General features: G+C 45.4%; 1 protein-coding gene across 4 annotated transcripts in view; it reads left to right on the top strand.

Annotated features, from left to right (window-relative positions):
* The window catches only part of LOC143287987 (uncharacterized), a 51,932-nt gene extending 36,521 nt beyond the window's left edge, over positions 1–15,411 (top strand). For 3 of the 4 annotated variants that reach the window (XM_076596263.1, XM_076596255.1, XM_076596240.1), the window contains 10 exons: positions 614–719; positions 2,998–3,072; positions 5,804–6,032; positions 7,470–7,675; positions 8,643–8,868; positions 9,419–9,518; positions 11,927–12,081; positions 13,007–13,215; positions 14,632–14,750; positions 15,253–15,411. In XM_076596263.1, coding sequence (XP_076452378.1) covers positions 614–719; positions 2,998–3,072; positions 5,804–6,032; positions 7,470–7,675; positions 8,643–8,868; positions 9,419–9,518; positions 11,927–12,081; positions 13,007–13,215; positions 14,632–14,750; positions 15,253–15,409 — 1,582 coding nt within the window. In that variant the 3' untranslated portion in view covers positions 15,410–15,411. The remainder of the gene's footprint in view (positions 1–613; positions 720–2,997; positions 3,073–5,803; positions 6,033–7,469; positions 7,676–8,642; positions 8,869–9,418; positions 9,519–11,926; positions 12,082–13,006; positions 13,216–14,631; positions 14,751–15,252) is intronic. The other variant, XM_076596248.1, reaches the window with a different exon arrangement.
* Positions 15,412–17,768: the final 2,357 nt, after the last annotated feature.

Here is a 17,768-nt window from a genome sequence, read left to right as displayed (position 1 = left end):
GTCAACATGTTGTCGATGATTTCAGCTCCGTCTGGAACAGTTTATCTCATGATCTTTGCCACTCCCTCATTTCAGTGTTTTAAAACTGGAAACTGGTCTGAAAACACATCTTTTTGGAAACACCAATGCATAGACCTTCCATCCCTTTCCGTTGATATTCAGTTATAAGTCATGCAAACTGTGTGTGTGTGTGTGTGTGTGCGTGTGTGTGTGTGTGTGTGTGTAATAAAGTAATTTGATACGTGTCATCTTTGAATCTGTTTTGTGCTTTTGTGTGCTAAATCATCATTTCTTCTTCTTCCTTTTGTAAGTTAGTGCATGTGTGTTTGTGTATGTGTTTAATGTTTATTGTAAAGCACTTTGAGCACCCTTAAAGGGAGGAAGGCATTCAACAAGTATCCATTATTGTTATTGGTATACCCCCGAAAACGGATATGGCTGCCTACATGGCGGGTTAAAAACGGTCATACTTGTAAAATCCCACTCGCGTACTTACGAGCGAACGTGGGAGTTGCAGCCCATGAACAGAGAAGAAGAAGAAGATGTTATTGTTATTATTGGTGTGTGCTGTATTGCGGCGCTGAAGTACACGATGCTGTGATGTTGTGTCCAGGCGTCAGGAGGAGATTGTGACCCCCAAGCTGCTGGCCTGTGCCATGAGGGGAGCGGCCGATGAACTGTTCCAGTTGCTGGACGAGGGGGATAACATCAACCCCAAGGTGAGGCTGTGTGCAGCAGGTGATCCCTCAGTGATGTCCTCTGTCTCTCACCAACTAACCTGTGTGCAGCAGGTGATCTCTCAGTGATGTCCTCTGTCTCTCACCAACTAACCTGTGTGCAGCAGGTGATCTCTCAGTGATGTCCTCTGTCTCTCACCAACTAACCTGTGTGCAGCAGGTGATCTCTCAGTGATTTCCTGTCTGTCACCAACTAACCTGTGTGCAGCAGGTGATCTCTCAGTGTTGTCCTCTGTCTCTCACCAACTAACCTGTGTGCAGCAGGTGATCTGTCAGTCATGTTTGGTCTATCTCTCACCAACTAACCTGTGTGCAGCAGGTGATCGCTCAATGATGTGTGGTCTGTCTCTCACCAACTAACCTGTGTGCAACAGGTGATCTCTCAGTGATGTCCTCTGTCTCTCACCAACTAACCTGTGTGCAGCAGGTGATCTGTCAGTCATGTTTGGTCTATCTCTCACCAACTAACCTGTGTGCAGCAGGTGATCGCTCAATGATGTGTGGTCTGTCTCTCACCAACTAACCTGTGTGCAGCAGGTGATCTCTCAGTGATGTCCTCTGTCTCTCACCAACTAACCTGTGTGCAGCAGGTGATCGCTCAGTGATGTGTGGTCTGTCTCTCACCAACTAACCTGTGTGCAGCAGGTGATCTCTCAGTGATGTCCTCTGTCTCTCACCAACTAACCTGTGTGCAGCAGGTGATCTCTCAGTAATGTCCTCTGTCTCTCACCAACTAACCTGTGTGCAGCAGGTAATCTCTGAGTAATATTTTCTCTCTCAGCTAACCTGTGTGCAGCAGGTGATCCCTTAGTAATGTCCTCTGTCTCTCACCAACTAACCTGTATGCAGCAGGTGATCTCTCAGTAATGTTGTCTGTCTCTCACCAACTAACCAGTGAGCAGCAGGTAATCTCTGAGTAATGTTGTCTGTCTCTCAGCTAACTAACCTGTGTGCAGCAGGTAATCTGAGTAATGTTGTCTGTCTCTGAGCTAACCTGTGTGCAGCAGGTGATCTCTGAGTAATGTTGCCTGTCTCTCAGCTAACCTGTGTGCAGCAGGTGATCTCTGAGTAATGTTGCCTGTCTCTCAGCTAACCTGTGTGCAGCAGGTAGTCTCTGAGTAATGTTGCCTGTCTCTCAGCTAACCTGTGTGCAGCAGGTAGTCTCTGAGTAATGTTGTCTGTCCCTCAGCAGGTAATCTCTGAGTAATGTTGCCTGCCTCTCAGCAGGTAATCTCTGAGTAATGTTGCCTGTCCCTCAGCAGGTGATCTCTGAGTAATGTTGCCTATTGCTCACCCAACCACCAAGGCTATCTAATGGTTCTGAAAACAAGACCAATGGAATAAAGCAGGTGAAATCATGTTGTTTACAGCCTAGACGACTGCAAAGAGGCCATTTTGAGGCTGAAACCCCATCAGTTCTAAGAACTAGTGGACCCTAAAGAAGAAAATTGAAGAAAGAAAAGTAGTTTAGTTACTGAAGGAAGCGTCATAGCATTCAGACAAATCGCATACGCTGCACCACATCTACTGAACAGATGCCTGACCAGCAGCGTAACCCAGTGCGCTTAGTCTCGCCTTGAGGAAAGAAATGTAAATCACCAGCATTTTCTTGACAATCCCTTCCACTCTCTCTCCTCCCTTATCTTTTGTGCACTGCTGTGCTTGATGTTAGAAACACATTTTTTATTGTGTGATTGTTGGTGTGGTTGTTTTCCTTCATTTTTGCATATTAGGTCTCCCCCCCACCCCTCCACCGCGACCCCCGCACCCACCACCCTATATTATTCTGTCTGGCAGTGCTTATTATGGTGTTCTCACTGTGTTATTTAAAGGTTGGTGGCAGACTTGGAGAATCTGATTAAAAAAGAACTTCTCAATAGTAATGAATCAGTAAGCAGTAGATCTGTTTCCAAATGAACAGTTGTGCAATTTTTGTTTTTGTCGCCTTTTTTTCACCATTGCTTCATGAGCACCTATACATAGACTTTTTTTTTTCTTTTTTTCTGTTTTTTTTATCAGCTGTTTTATACAGAAAGGAACACGTCTCAGCATGGTGGTGTGAAAAGAAAATGTTGTCAGTATATTTGATACTTTTTGCTTAAGTGAAGGAAGGGTTTGTCTGACTTGCTTGATTGAAAAAAATATTCACACAATGAATGGCGCATATTATTGGTAAAAACAACAGCAACAAAATACCTAAAGTTTGAGAGGATTATTGTGTTTATGACTTCAAAAAGTGGTATTTTATGTTGACTGACAGAGTGGGACGGGTAACTGGCCTCTGTATCTGGCAGTGGAGAATGGACATCTGGAGGTGGTCAAACTGTTGTGTCAGGTAACTCAGTCTACCTTTTTGTTTAGCTCTGTGTGTGCGTGTGTTTGTGTGCGTGTGTGTGTGAGTGGATGCATGCATGCATGTGTGTGTGCTTGCGTGCATGTCTGTTTCTGTGTGTGTGTGTGTATGTGTGTCAGTGTGTGCATGTGAGTGAATAAATTTAATCCAATGAATATCTGTCCTTTGGAGGAAGGGGTATGGGGAGGGGGGGTAGGGGTGTGTGTGTGAAATAACAATTCATAACATTTTTTTTTTTTTTTTAATGATCTTCATCATTAAAAAATCAAGTCCACAAAATCTTCTTAACTCACGCCGGACGAATAGTTCTCTCCCTTGCTTTTCCCAACAGACGACCCATTTGTTAGGGTTAGGGGAAAAAAATCACAAAAATTACAAAACATAAAGTAACTGAATGAAACTCACTGTACTTGACCCACTGACCCCTCTCCTCATGACATGTGAACGCCCACCCCCCTCCCTCTTCACTGCTCTCAGAAGCTGAATCTCTATCAGTACATACTTGCTGGTACCTTTCTTCATTGCAGATACTTTATTCAATATCTTTATCATCCTCGTCGATATCCAAAACCTTCAGTTTGAAGCATTTAATCACTAAAGCAGTGGTAAAAGCCGCTGTCGAGATCAAGTTTGCTCCAAAAATTTCCACTTGTATCGCCTGCGACGCCATTTTCGTATGCAGATTAGCTTGTCGTGTGGGGTCCTGAACTTGCTGGCTCGCTGTGGAGTGTGTTGTTATGGAATCTCATGAAGAAACTTTCCATTCGACCCTTGACACGTTCGCAATGCCCGGTGTAGCTGTGATTGTTATGCTACCCCATGAGGAAAACGTGGAAAAATTTTAAATTGTCGAAACTGCTATAGCGTTCTGTCGTCCAGAATGCTTCCTTACGTCAGGAACGCTATAGCGTTCCATCATCCGGAGTGAGTTAATCAGCCTGTACTGTAACATAATAGAACAAGGCTCAGCTTATATCACAAGTTGACATAAGCTTACAGTTAGGTCAGCAGCAAAGTGAGAGCTGAATGATCAATGGTTTCTCCATTCCAGTGGGAATTCATTTTCAGCTTAGTCTGGTGTGAAGGACTATGACTCTCAAACTGGGAGGCAATACTGCTCTGGCTCTTAGTGCTGCAGCCTTGGGGGCTTGTTGGCCTATGGGAATCATTGCAACGCCGACTTGTCCTAAAACTCTCTTGGCTGAGAGTGTGGGGATGCAGCTTGGGCAAGACGCTCTCCACAATAATCAAATTCTGGCCCAGACAGTCGTCTGCCTCCTCTGCTGTTGTGATGGTCATTGTTGAACATGACTGGCTATCACACTGTAACGCAAACACTGCTTCTGTGGTTACTGGACATGAATGACTGTTATACTGTAATGCAAGCATGGCTTCTCTGGTTACTGGACACAACTGACTGTCATACTGTGTAACACAAACACCGCTTCTCTGGTTACTGGACACATCTGACTGTCATACTGTGTAACGCAAACACCGCTTCTCTGGTTACTGGACATGACTGACTGTCATACTGTGTAACGCAAACACCGCTTCTCTGGTTACTGGACATGAATGTCTGTTATACTGTAATGCAAGCATGGCTTCTCTGGTTACTGGACACAACTGACTGTCATACTGTGTAACACAAACACCGCTTCTCTGGTTACTGGACACATCTGACTGTCATACTGTGTAACGCAAACACCGCTTCTCTGGTTACTGGACATGACTGACTGTCATACTGTGTAACACAAACACCGCTTCTCTGGTTACTGGACATGACTGACTGTCATACTGTGTAACACAAACACCGCTTCTCTGGTTACTGGACATGAATGACTGTCACACTGTAACACAAACACCGCTTCTCTGGTTACTGGACATGACTGACTGTCACACTGTGTAACACAAACACTGCTTCTCTGGTTACTGGACATGAATGACTGTCATACTGTTACTCAAACACTGCTTCTCTGGTTACTGGACATGAATGACTGTCACACTGTGTAACACAAACACCGCTTCTCTGGTTACTGGACATGAGTGACTGTCATACTGTAACACTTCTTAGTTCGTGGGTTGCGACTCCCACGTTCACTCGTATGTACATGAGTGGGCTTTTATATGTATGATGTTTTTACCCCGCCATGTAGGCAGCCATACTCCGTTTTCAGAGGGTGCATGCTGGGTGTATTCTTGTTTTCATAACCCACCGAACGCTGACATGGATTATGGGATCTTTAACGTGTGTATTTGATCTTCTGCTTTCATATACACACGGGACCCTCATATTGAAAGTCCAACTCTTTAACCACTCGGCTATTGTGCCCATCATATTGTAACACAAACATCGCTTCTCTTGATTACTGGACATGACTGATTGTCATACTGCAACACAAACACGGCTTCTCTTGGTTTCAGACACTCCACTGTCAGTCGCCGTTCTTTTTCTGTCTATGGACCTTGCTTTTGGAATGAACTTCCTCTTTCGCTTCGTCAGGTCTCTACACTCAGCTCTTTCAAGTCTGGCCTTAAAACCCACCTTCTTCCAAGATAGCCTCCTTCCCCTGCCTCTTCTTTGTCTTCAGTTTCTCAAGTTTAGAGTTATGCATACGTGTGAATGACTGGTTGGAAAGCGCTTTTGGTTTGTCTCTGCACAAGATTCAGCGCTATATGAATACAAATTATTATTATTATTATTATTCTTGCACAGCGTGGAGGGGATATCCGAAGGCACCACACCTCTACAGGGGAGACGGTGCTGCACATTGCGGCCAAGATGGGACACACGGAGATCACCCGCTACCTGCTGGGCTTCTGTCGCCCGTCCTCCCACTCCCCCTCTGCGCAGTCCTCCTCGCATCGCTCGTCACGCAGACTGCTGGACATCAACACGCCAGACGCCAACAACCGCACCCCGCTTCAGGTGGCTGCTGAGAAAGGTAGGTGTGTGTGTGTGTGTGTGTGGGGGGGGGTGTGGGGGGGGGAGTGAGAGGTGTGTGGGTGTGTGTGTGAGGGGTGTGTGTGTGTGTGTGTGCAAGTGTGTGTGTGCGTGTGAGGGGTGTGTGGATGTGTGTGGGTGTGTGTGAGGTGTGTGTGTGTGTGCGAGTGTGTGGGTGTGTGTGTGTGGGGTGTGTGTGTGTGTGTGTTTGAGGGTGTGTGTGTGAGTGTGTGTGTTTGTTTGTGTGTGTGTGTGTGTGTGTGAGTGTGTGTGTGTGTTTGTGTTTGTGTGTGTTTCAGTTGATGGGTTGTTTTGTCTCCAAGGTGGTTGATTGGATTTGTTTATTTGTTGTTCTTGAATCTTAGCACTTTCTTGTGGGCATATGTTCACACACACACACACATGCTTGCATGCATGTGCAAGTGCAGATGCACACATGTGCTTTATAACAGACATGCTCTCTCTTCTCTCTCTCTCTCTCTTATTGTTATTGTTGTCACAAGGACAGATTGGAAGACTGGGCGATGCCTAAAATCTTTATCCTTGAGTAATAAAGTTTTTGAATCTTGAATCTTGAATCTCTCTCTCTCTCTCACACACACACACATACACACACACACATATATACACACTTAGCATATACAAAGATACACACACATACCTAAGTTAATGCAAGTACATAAGATGGATTTAGATACATATATTTTTGTTGTTGTTGTAGTTATGATGATTTCAGTAACCATAATTGGCAGGTAGCTGTTCCACTTTGTACGAAAAGCATAGTGGTTCATCAGGATATAAGGTGCATGTTCTTCGACTTTATTTAGATACATAGATAATTTTGACTTGTTTTAAAAACACAGTACACCAGAGAAGAAATTATGCAGGCAAACAGACAGGTCAACAAAATGATGACGATATGAGTATTTATACAGCACCTTATCCTCGGTTGGAGACAGGTGCTTTATAAATAAGAAGTCATTTGCACAGCAGGCTGCCAACCTGGGTAGGGCTGACTGATAGCTGCCATTTGGGTGTTCGTCATTCGTTTCCTGTGTCATTCAGTCAGGTTTTAGTTCCGATCTCCCAGGTCAACATATGTGCAGATCTGCCAGTGCCTGAACCTCCCTTCGTGTGTACACACAAGCAGAAGATAATACGCATGTTAAAGATCCTGTAATCCATGTCAGCGTTCGGTAGGTTATGGAAACAAGAACATACCCAGCATGCACACCTCCAAAAACGGAGAATGGTTGCCTACATGGCGGGGTAAAGACATCATACACGTAAAAACCCACTCGTGCACATACGAGTGAACGTGGGAGTTGCAGCCCACGAACGCAGAAGAAGAAGAAGTTACACACACATACACACTCATACAGACATGATAGTGACAGTCACCTAGGACACTGACCCACACATGCATTCATTGACACAGGTTTCAGCAAGATCGTAGAACTGCTGGTGCAGCATGGGGCCACGACAGCTCTGCTGGATGCAGGAGGTCAGCTGATCACGGTGACCCAGTTTGAAGGGGTGCGGATGCAGATCGAGAGCCTGCGACAGCAGCACACCAAGGACATTGTCACGCTCATCACTGATCGCTCCAAGAAGGCCTTTGAACAGCTGCAGAAGATCTGGCTGGTGAGAGTCACTGTGTAGTTTCTGGTTGTCGGGTGTGTTTTTTTTTCTTCGTGTGTGTGTGTGTGTGTGTGTGTGTTTTATGAAGATGCTGCTGTGGTGGTCCATTAACTCTCTCCATATGAACGGCGAAAGAGACGACGTTAACAGCCTTTCACCCCAATTACCATCATCAAAATATTGCAAGAGGAAGGCTCTTATACTGAAGAGGTGAATGTTGACAAAGAATACCACAATTCTTACGACGGAAGCTAAAGGTTGGGTCATTCAGACACCCACTGGACATCCAAGGTGTCTGTGTAGAGGAGAAGAGATGACTGGCTGTACTGAGTGAGTTAAGGTTTGGGACTACTTCACAAGGCTGTATTCTCATGATATAGGGGAGTGTATGCTAATGCATTTGCTTTTTGATATCTCACCTTCTTTTTTATCAGCAAATGCGTCAACAATTTCTCTTGTAGAGATAACAGAGTTTTCTTGTGTCTTGTATCCGGGCGTTAACCAAGCTGAGAGATACAGACGCCTGCAGTGTTAGTCTGGAAATTTGAGCAGCACTCCCAAGTTGCATCTGTGAAGTGGATGACCCTTGGTTTTGCGGTTCCAGTCTTCCCTCTTGAGCCCATAGCACAACTCAGTTCTGGGAAAGAAGCCAACGATGCACTCTATTCAGGCAGAGCAACCCGAATTTCATACAGAAAAAAAATCTGTTGTGACAAAAAATTAATAGGTACAATTACAATTGCATACAAACGTGTGCATGTGAGTGCATACACAAGTTCTTGTATTGATATGCACATGTGTGTGTCCAAAATTCTACTGTATCTGTGTTTGTATATGATTTTCGATTTATGTTTGTACCTGTTCATGTATTATCCCCACCAATATACCTTGTGAGCCCGGTACATTTAGTAATAAAGACATATTCTATTCTATTGTATTCTATTCTACATAGCTGCGTTTTTTGTTACAGCCCCGATTTGATCACAACCTGCGGACGAGACAGGGGGACACGCCCCTGATGGTGGCCTGTGGTGCGGGCAAACTGCAGATCGTCAAGTTCCTCTTGGAGTCTGCGGTCTACTCCCCCATCAGAGAGGACAACAGCAGTGATGGCGATGACGACTCTGATGCAGACTCAGGAGTCCTGGCTCCGTCCGGTGGAAACAGGCATCCCCGCAGTGTGAAACATTCTGATGGTGTGTGTTTGTGTTGTGGTTGAAATGTTGAAATGTGTGTGTAGGTGGTGGGAGGTGGGTGGGTGGGTAAGTGGGGGTTGTGTGTGTTTGTGTGTATGTGTTTGTGAGTGTGTGTGTGTGTGTGTGTGTGTGTGTGTGTGTGTGTGTTGTGTGGGTTGATGGATGGCTATGTATTTTGTGTTTGTGTGTGTTGTGTGTGTTTGTTGTTTGTGCATGCATTGTTGTTTGCATTTGTGTGTTTGGGGATGGTGGAAGTGACGAACATAATGGTGACAGTCATAATGAAACATGATGAACAACTGTGATTTCGTTGAATGATCGGTCGTATAAAATTTAAGAGCCGCTGAGTGCTGTGGACAATTAAGCATTGTATTCACAGCCAGTTAACAACAACTACAACAACAAAATCAAGGCAGTGAGCACAAATGTACCCGACAGAAAGACACACACACACACACACACACACAAACGCACAGAGGAAGCATTCCGCAGGTGTGTGTGTATGTGTGTGTGTGAGGCGAATGACGGTGACTGTGGTGACTGTGTGCAGCAGAAGAGCTACAGGCCAGTGGGGTGTTCTCACAGTCCACAGAACTGCCCACAGCGCAGGACGTCAACAGTGGGGACTTCACCCTGTCTGTGGAGGGCCTGTGAGTATAGTGTGTTGTCTGTCACCTCACTCCGTCGTCTTCTTCATCGTTCGTGGCCTGTGACTCCCAGCATTCACACTTTTGTGCATGAGTGGGCTTTAACATGCATGACCATTTTTACCTCTGACATGTTGGCAGCCATACTCTGTTTTTGGTAGTGTGCATGCCGGGCAGTCAGCTGATACTTCTTCTTAGCATTCACAGCTACACCAAAGTGGTGTTTTGATAAAATTTGCGTGTGAGGTGGGGTTTTTTTTTGCCCTGTCATCAGCGCCGTTTCAGTGGCATTGCTCCCACGCTGCTCATTCTGAGTCCCCCAAACACAGCCACACTCGGGTTCATCTGTCACACTCCCAACATTGGCAGTCCACAGGGAACCATTGATGTTAGGTCGCCAGGAGGACACACACCAGAGGAGACCCTGCACTGCTGCTGAGTCACTTCGGTGGTGTTCAGTGGTGTCTGTTCTGATTTAATGTACTGAGGACACCACTACTAAGCCCCCTGCTGACAACAGTGGCTTAGTCACAGAGCTAGACTGAGTGAGCTTCCCTCCCAGAGTGGAGACTGCCACCACATCCCTCCAACAACAGCCCCCTATGAATCTGCTGACACTGAAGACATTGACAGGACTTACCCCAAGCACGGATGTGGAGGGGTATCGAAACTGAGGTCACCATGACAGCAGGGCATGAAAGGCCACAGACTTTGGGACATTTTTGTTTTTATTGGTAATGATGAAGAAGGAGGAGGAGGATGACGATGTTGCTATGGAGGACCATTTTGATTTGGACTTCGTGACAAGACTGTACTCTACGCTTCCTTTCATAATGATATCCCGGTGTCAACCAGGCCTGAGAGATACAGACGCTTGCAGTGTTGGTCAGGTAATTAGAGCAACACACCCAAAGACGCATCCGTGAAGTTGATGACACGCGACTGTGTGGTCCGAGTCTCCCCATTTAAGCCCACAGCACACTCAACTCTGGATAGGAGCCGGCCATGGGACAAAAAACCCACCTCCGCTGGTGAGGTGTTGTTTAGGGGGTCGGGTGGAGGTTGGAGAGGGGTGGATGACAGGAGAGACTTTATACCCTGTCCATGGAGATGCTTGTGAGTTGTGGTAGCTGTTGCCTCACACATCAAGGTGTGGATCAGTTAGCTGTCAGTCAGTGTTTTGATAAAATCATGTGTGTAATCATTTCTTCTTCTATATTGATGTGAATTGTTGGCTTTCTGGGCTGTATGTGCCCTATCTGTGTCTGAAAACAAAATACTGGCCACGTTGTGGTGCCACCTGACACAACAAATTCAATATATGACAACATTGTTGATCACAGTAAATACTCATGATTGTGCTGAACAGCAATATGTAAGTCTTACCACTGTTCGATACATAGATAAGATAGATAAGGTAAGATAAGAAAAGAATAACTTTATTATCTCCAATTAGAGAAATTTGTTCAGGTGCATTATCACAACATAGACAAGTAAACAACATGGAGACCATCACTGTAAAAACAACAACAGTTATTAGGATTATAACGAAGACACAGATGTAAAAATATCACATACATTGTTTCATACTTTCATTCCACACATTGCAGGCAATATTTAAAAAATAAATAAATAAATAAAATGAAATAAAATAAACATTATTTTGAATATGATTGTGAGCATGACATACTATATTGCACACTGATTATGATTAAGAATAAGTTAATTATCTCACAAGATAAATTGCATCAGGTGCGGCAAAACACAAACAGACAATCAGTACACACACATAGATAAACATTAAACATTACTTGATCAAATCAAATCAAATCAAATCAACACTTTATTAATCCACATGGAAATTAAGTAAACAGGAGTAATAAACATATGTTTCAAATAGTTCATGTTCACCATTGAATCAAACTGAAACCGAGTCGCATAGTACACCAAATTTATACTGAACATGACTGCGTTTTGCCCATGGGCCATGAAAAAAGAGCAGTGTCTGAGTTGGGGATGAATTTATGATGTGAAAGCAGAGAAATCAGAAGTCACCTGATCATTTTTCGAAAGCAGAATGCAAAGCAAAATAGCGGATGGGACTGAAAGCAGGGCTAGCAGACTGATCGAACAAATTAATGAACTGGGGCTTTACAACAGTGTACAACTGAAGGCTGTAAAAAAAAATTTAATGTGTAAAAAACATAAAAAAAACAAAAAACATTGTTAGCAGAGCTATAATGGAGGACTTTCACTTTATGGCAGACGTGGCCTATCGGATGTGTGCATCTTATAAGAGTTAAAAATAACTTTTTTCTTTCAATTCAGGGGTTGTGCCTTACGTGCTGGTACCCACCATTATTATCATAATGAAGAAGTGAGTGTGTGTGTGTTACTCTTGCTGTGTGCAGGCCAGAGGATTTTGGAGGAGGGATGAGGAAGGCGGAGAGGGGCAACCGCCTGCTGCACAGCATGGGCAGCTTGGGCAGCGTGGGCAGCACGCAACGCTCTCTGGAGGTGCTGCTGCATGACGTCAACAGACCCAAAGGGCTCTACATCTTCCATGGTAAGGATAGAATGATATTGATGATTATAATCATAGCTGCTGCATGACGTCAGCAGACCCAAAGGGCTCTACATCTTCCATGGTAATGATAGAATGATATTGATGATGATAATCATAGCTGCTGCATGACCTCAACAGACCCAGAAGACTCTACATCTTCCATGGTAATGATAGAATGATATTGATGATAATAATCATAGCTGCTGCATGACCTCAACAGACCCGAAGGACTCTACATCTTCCATGGTAATGATAGAATGATATTGATGATGATAATCATAGCTGTTGCATGAGTCAACAGACCCAAAGGGCCTCTTCATTTTCCATGGTAATGATAGAAATAATATTGATAGTAATAATCATGAAAATGATAATAATGATGATAGCATCAGCAGCAGCAAACAACAAAACAACAACGACGATGATGATGATGTTGATAATGATGATGATTATGATGATAATAATAATAATAATCATGATAATAATGATACTATTTCTTCTACTACTACTGCTGCTGATTATATTTATAAAGTGCAAAATCTCATTTGTAACGAAACAAATCAAAGCTCCGTCATGGCAATGTTTCTCTCTCCCTTAAAAAAAAAAAAAAAAAAATCCATATCTGCTTGTCATGCCATAGTCATAGAACAAAGGGATTCATGCAAGTGCATTTTGTAACACTATCATTCAGTCAGAGGAATCACATGATGTCTCCAGACTACTCCAGACTTGCAAAAAAAACCCAAACCCAATCATCTAATTACCTTCCTTGTTTCCCCCCCCCCCTCCCCCCTCCCATCCCCCCCAAGATGATGATTAGTGCAGTTTCATTTTCATACCTCTGTCATTCAGTCAGAGGAATAAGATGATGTCTCCAGACCACTCCAGACTTGCAAAAAACCCCAATCATCCAATTGCCTCCCAGATGGCCTGGTGAGTCACGTGTGCGCGGTGTCGCTGCGTGATGGCAGCACGGCTCTGCACCGTGCCATCGAGCAGGGCGACAGCTACCAGCTGGTGAGGGCCCTGTTGACGGCAGACCGGACCTGCATCAACCTGCACAACGATGACGGCTTCTCCCCTCTCCACCTGGCCTGCAAGCTGGGCAGAAAGAAGATCATCGAGATGCTGCTGGTGCGTGGGGGTGGGTGGGTGGGTGAGTGTCCAGTGGGTGGGTGTGTGAGTGGGTGGGTGTCCAGTGGGTGGGTGGCCCAGTGGGTCTGTGGGTGGGTGTTCCGTGGGCCAGTGGGTCGGTGGCCAGTGGGTGGGTGGATCAGTGGGGTGCCCGGTGGGTGGGTGGGTCAGTGGGTGGGTGTCCAGTGGGTGGGTGGGCCAGTGGGTGGGTGGGTGGGTGCCCAGTGGGTGGGTGGGCCAGTGGTTGGGTGGGTGCCCAGTGGGTGGGTGAGCCAGTGGGTCAGTGGGTGGGTGGGCCAGTGGGTAGGTGGATGGGTGGCCCAGTGGGTAGGTGGGTGGATGGGCCAGTGGGTGGGTGCCCAGTGGGTGGGTGGGTGGCCAGTGGGTCAGTGGGTAGGTGTCAAGTGGGTAGGTGGCCAGTGGGTGGGTGCCCAGTGGGTGGGTGCCCAGTGGGTGGGTGGGTCAGTAGGTAGGTGTCAAGTGGGTGGCCCACTGGGTGGGAGGGTCAGTGGGTGGGTGGGTGTCAAGTGGGTGGTTGCCCAGTGCGTCAGTGGGTGGGTGCCCATTGGGTGGGTGGCCCAGTGGGTCAGTGGGTAGGTGCCCAGTGGGCCAGTGGGTCAGTGGGTAGGTGCCCAGTGGGTGGCCCAGTGGGTGGGTGGGTGGGTGGCCCAGTGGGTGAGTGGGTCAGTGGGTGGGTGGGTGTCAAGTGGGTGGTTGCCCAGTGCGTCAGTGGGTGGGTGCCCAGTTGGTGGGTGCCAAGAGGGTGGGTGGGTGGGCCAGTGGGTGGGAGCCCAGTGGGTCAGTGATTGGGTGCCCAGTGGGTGGGTGGTTGGGCCGGTGGGTTTCTGGAATCAGGGCTGGGCGTTCTGTTTGTACCACCTATTGATTCATTTTGGTTTGGGTTTTTTTTTTACCCCCTGGGTGAAGAAATATCACTTAGCCCTGGGGTGGTCCCTGTAGACTAGCCTTGAAATGTGTGTGTGTTTGTGTGTGTGTGTGTTTGTGTGTGTGTGTGTGTGTGTGTGTGTGTGTGTGTGTGTGTGTGTAGGGTATTGAGGTGGAAAGCTGGGAGCAGGGAATGAAATGTAAAGCGCTTTGAGCAGTATTTCTGGAGAAGCACACCATATGAATGTCTGTTATTATGTGTGTGCCTGTCTGTTTGCTGAAGTATTTCCATGCAAAAGCATGTACCTGTGAGAAAAAGTTTAATTCTTGGCGATTAACAGGTTCATAATATCTTTTGCACAAGACGTAGTCATGGCATGAATCTGGTGTACAGTCTTTAGTGGTTTCAAGAACAGAAATTGGATAACGTCCTCAAAAAGAAGACCCCAGGTGTGTTAGTTAAGAACTGGTTTCATGTTTGGCTTAGACCTGCTTCTTCAGCAGTATTAATCAGCTGTTGTGTTGTGACAGACGACAGAGGGCACCGATCTCAACGCACGCACTCTGGACTGCCTCTTGCCTGAGGAAACCACCAACAACCGATCCATCATCCGCATGGTGCAGAAAGCCAGGCTTCAGCAGTATGGAGTGTATGTACTGTGTGTTTACTTGCAGCGAAAGAAAAGCATGTATGTACGTCAGTGTGTGAGTGTGTAGGCGGGTAGAGGTGTTGTGTGTGTGCATGTTTTGCATGTGTGCATGTGATGTAGAGTTAGCGTATTTATTTTGTGTATGTGCTTATTTGTATGTGTGCTTGCATGTGTGTGCGTGAGTGAGTGAGTAAGTGAAAATATGTGAGTATATGTTTGTTTTGTGGTTGTGGTGTGTGTCCATTCATAATCACCTTTATGCATGTGGAGTTTCAGTTGATAACTACTGTGTAATACAGCAGTAACTATCTTGTGGTTCAGTAGAACTTTTATGAAAAAGCTGTATGTAACTGCAATACAAAATCAGTCTAATATCATCATCTTAGATGAACAGACTATAAATGAATAAATAAAGCTGTATGTAACTGTTGTGTGTTACAGCGATAACTGTTTTGATACTGCAAAAAACCAAGGTGTAACACAGCTGTACATGTGATTGCAGGGCTTCTCCTCCCCTGCAGGTTCATGAGTCAGACCTGAGAGACGACCTCAGCTCCACAAACTCCCCAAGTCACACGGGCTCCGTCGTCAACTTTGACAAACTGCACAGTCGCTATGAAGCCCTTCGTAAAGAAGTGAAGAGTGTTGCCCCGGAATGATGTTCGGGACACATTGTGTCAGGCAGACTTTCACAGACTGGTTAGGGACACAATGTGTCAGGCAAACTTTCACATTCTGGTCAGGGACACAATGTGTCAGGTAAACTTTCACATTCTGGTCAGGGACACAATGTGTCAGGCAAACTTTCACATTCTGGTCAGGGACACAATGTGTCAGGTAAACTTTCACAGACTGGTTAGGGACACAATGTGTCAGGCAAACTTTCACATTCTGGTCAGGGACACAATGTGTCAGGTAAACTTTCACAGACTGGTTAGGGACACAATGTGTCAGGTAAACTTTCACAGACTGGTTAGGGACACAATGTGTCAGGTAAACTTTCACAGACTGGTTAGGGACACAATGTGTCAGGTAAACTTTCACAGACTGGTTAGGGACACAATGTGTCAAGTAAACTTTCACAGACTGGTTAGGGACACAATGTGTCAGGTAAACTTTCACAGACTGGTTAGGGACACAATGTTTCAGGTAAACTTTCACGGACTGGTTAGGGACACAATGTGTCAGGCAAACTTTCACAGTCTGGCTAGGGACACAATGTGTCAGGTAAACTTTCACAGACTGGTTAGGGACACAATGTGTCAGGTAAACTTTCACAGACGAGTTAGGGACACAGTGTGTCAGGTAAACTTTCACGGACTGGTTAGGGACACAATGTGTCAGGCAAACTTTCACAGTCTGGTTAGGGACACAATGTGTCAGGTAAACTTTCACAGACTGGTTAGGGACACAATGTTTCAGGTAAACTTTCACAGACTGGTCAGGGACACAATGTGTCAGTTAAACTTTCACAGACTGGTCAGGGACACAGTGTGTCAGGTAAACTTTCACAGACTGGTTAGGGTCACAATGTGTCAGGTAAACTTTCACAGACTGGTTTGGGACACATTGTGTCAGGTAAACTTTCACAGACTGGTTAGGGACACAGTATGTCAGGTAAACTTTCACAGACTGGTTAGGGTCACAATGTGTCAGGTAAACTTTCACAGACTGGTTAGGGACACAGTGTGTCAGGTAAACTTTCACAGACTGGTTAGGGACACAGTGTGTCAGGTAAACTTTCACAGACTGGTTAGGGACACAGTGTGTCAGGTAAACTTTCACAGACTGGTTAGGGACACAATGTGTGAGGTAAACTTTCAGAGACTGGTTAGGGACACAATGTGTCAAGTAAACTTTCACAGACTGGTTAGGGACACAATGTGTCAGGTAAACTTTCACAGACTGGCTAGGGACACAATGTGTCAGGTAAACTTTCACAGACTGGTTAGGGACACAATGTGTCAGGTAAACTTTCACAGTTTGGTTAGGGACACAATGTGTCAGGTAAACTTTCACAGACTGGTTAGGGACACAATGTGTCAGGTAAACTTTCACGGACTGGTTAGGGACACAGTGTGTCAGGTAAACTTTCACAGACTGGTTAGGGACACAATGTGTCAGGCAAACTTTCACAGACTGGTTAGGGACACAATGTGTCAGGTAAACTTTCACAGACTGGTTAGGGACACAGTGTATCAGGTAAACTTTCACAGACTGGTTAGGGACACATTGTGTCAGGCAAACTTTCACAGACTGGTTAGGGACACAATGTGTCAGGTAAACTTTCACAGACTGGTTAGGGACACAGTGTGTCAGGCAAACTTTCACAGTCTGACCGGGTAAAGGAGTCAGTTGTCCACAATCTGCATCCTGCAGACAGGTTACAAAACAGGACAGATGACTTGCAATGATTATGATGGTCAGAGCTAAACTTTGGAAGGCATTGTTCTGAACCACTTGGTGAGATTGTGAAATTGCAAGGCTCATGGCAAAGAAGCGTGTGTGTCGTCAAGGCATCAAGCGCTGTGGTTCAGCATACAGCTCTGCTGGAAATTCAGATTGTGTGCAATGAAGACATTCATGGATGATTCAGTTCAGGTGTCATTATCATTATTCAGATTTTTTTTTTCCTTTTTTTTTTTGTGACGGCCAGTTTGATGAATATGATGGATGATGAAAAAAGCCCATGGGAGATCCTCTCTGGACAGCAGGAAAGGAAACTGAGGTAAATACACAGGGAATAAGCAAGAAAATTCAGCAAGAAACAAATGCACAAAAAAATTGACTGAGAAACCTTGAAAAAGAGCACAGGGTGGAAAAGAGAGTGTGCTGTGTTGTCGCTTAATGCCAGATAAAGGTGTGCACATTTTTCCTGAATTTGGACATGGCTTGTTTTCCACACGATGATGATGATATGGATATAGTGCCTATCATCAGTTGAAGACCAAGCTCTAAGGGCTTTACCAACAAGTTATTTGCACAACAGGCTACCTACCTGGGTAGAGCCGACTGACA

Source organism: Babylonia areolata, chromosome 1 (assembly GCF_041734735.1).
Source record: "Babylonia areolata isolate BAREFJ2019XMU chromosome 1, ASM4173473v1, whole genome shotgun sequence".
NCBI lineage: Eukaryota > Metazoa > Mollusca > Gastropoda > Neogastropoda > Buccinidae > Babylonia > Babylonia areolata.
This window is presented reverse-complemented; position numbering and strand designations above follow the sequence as displayed.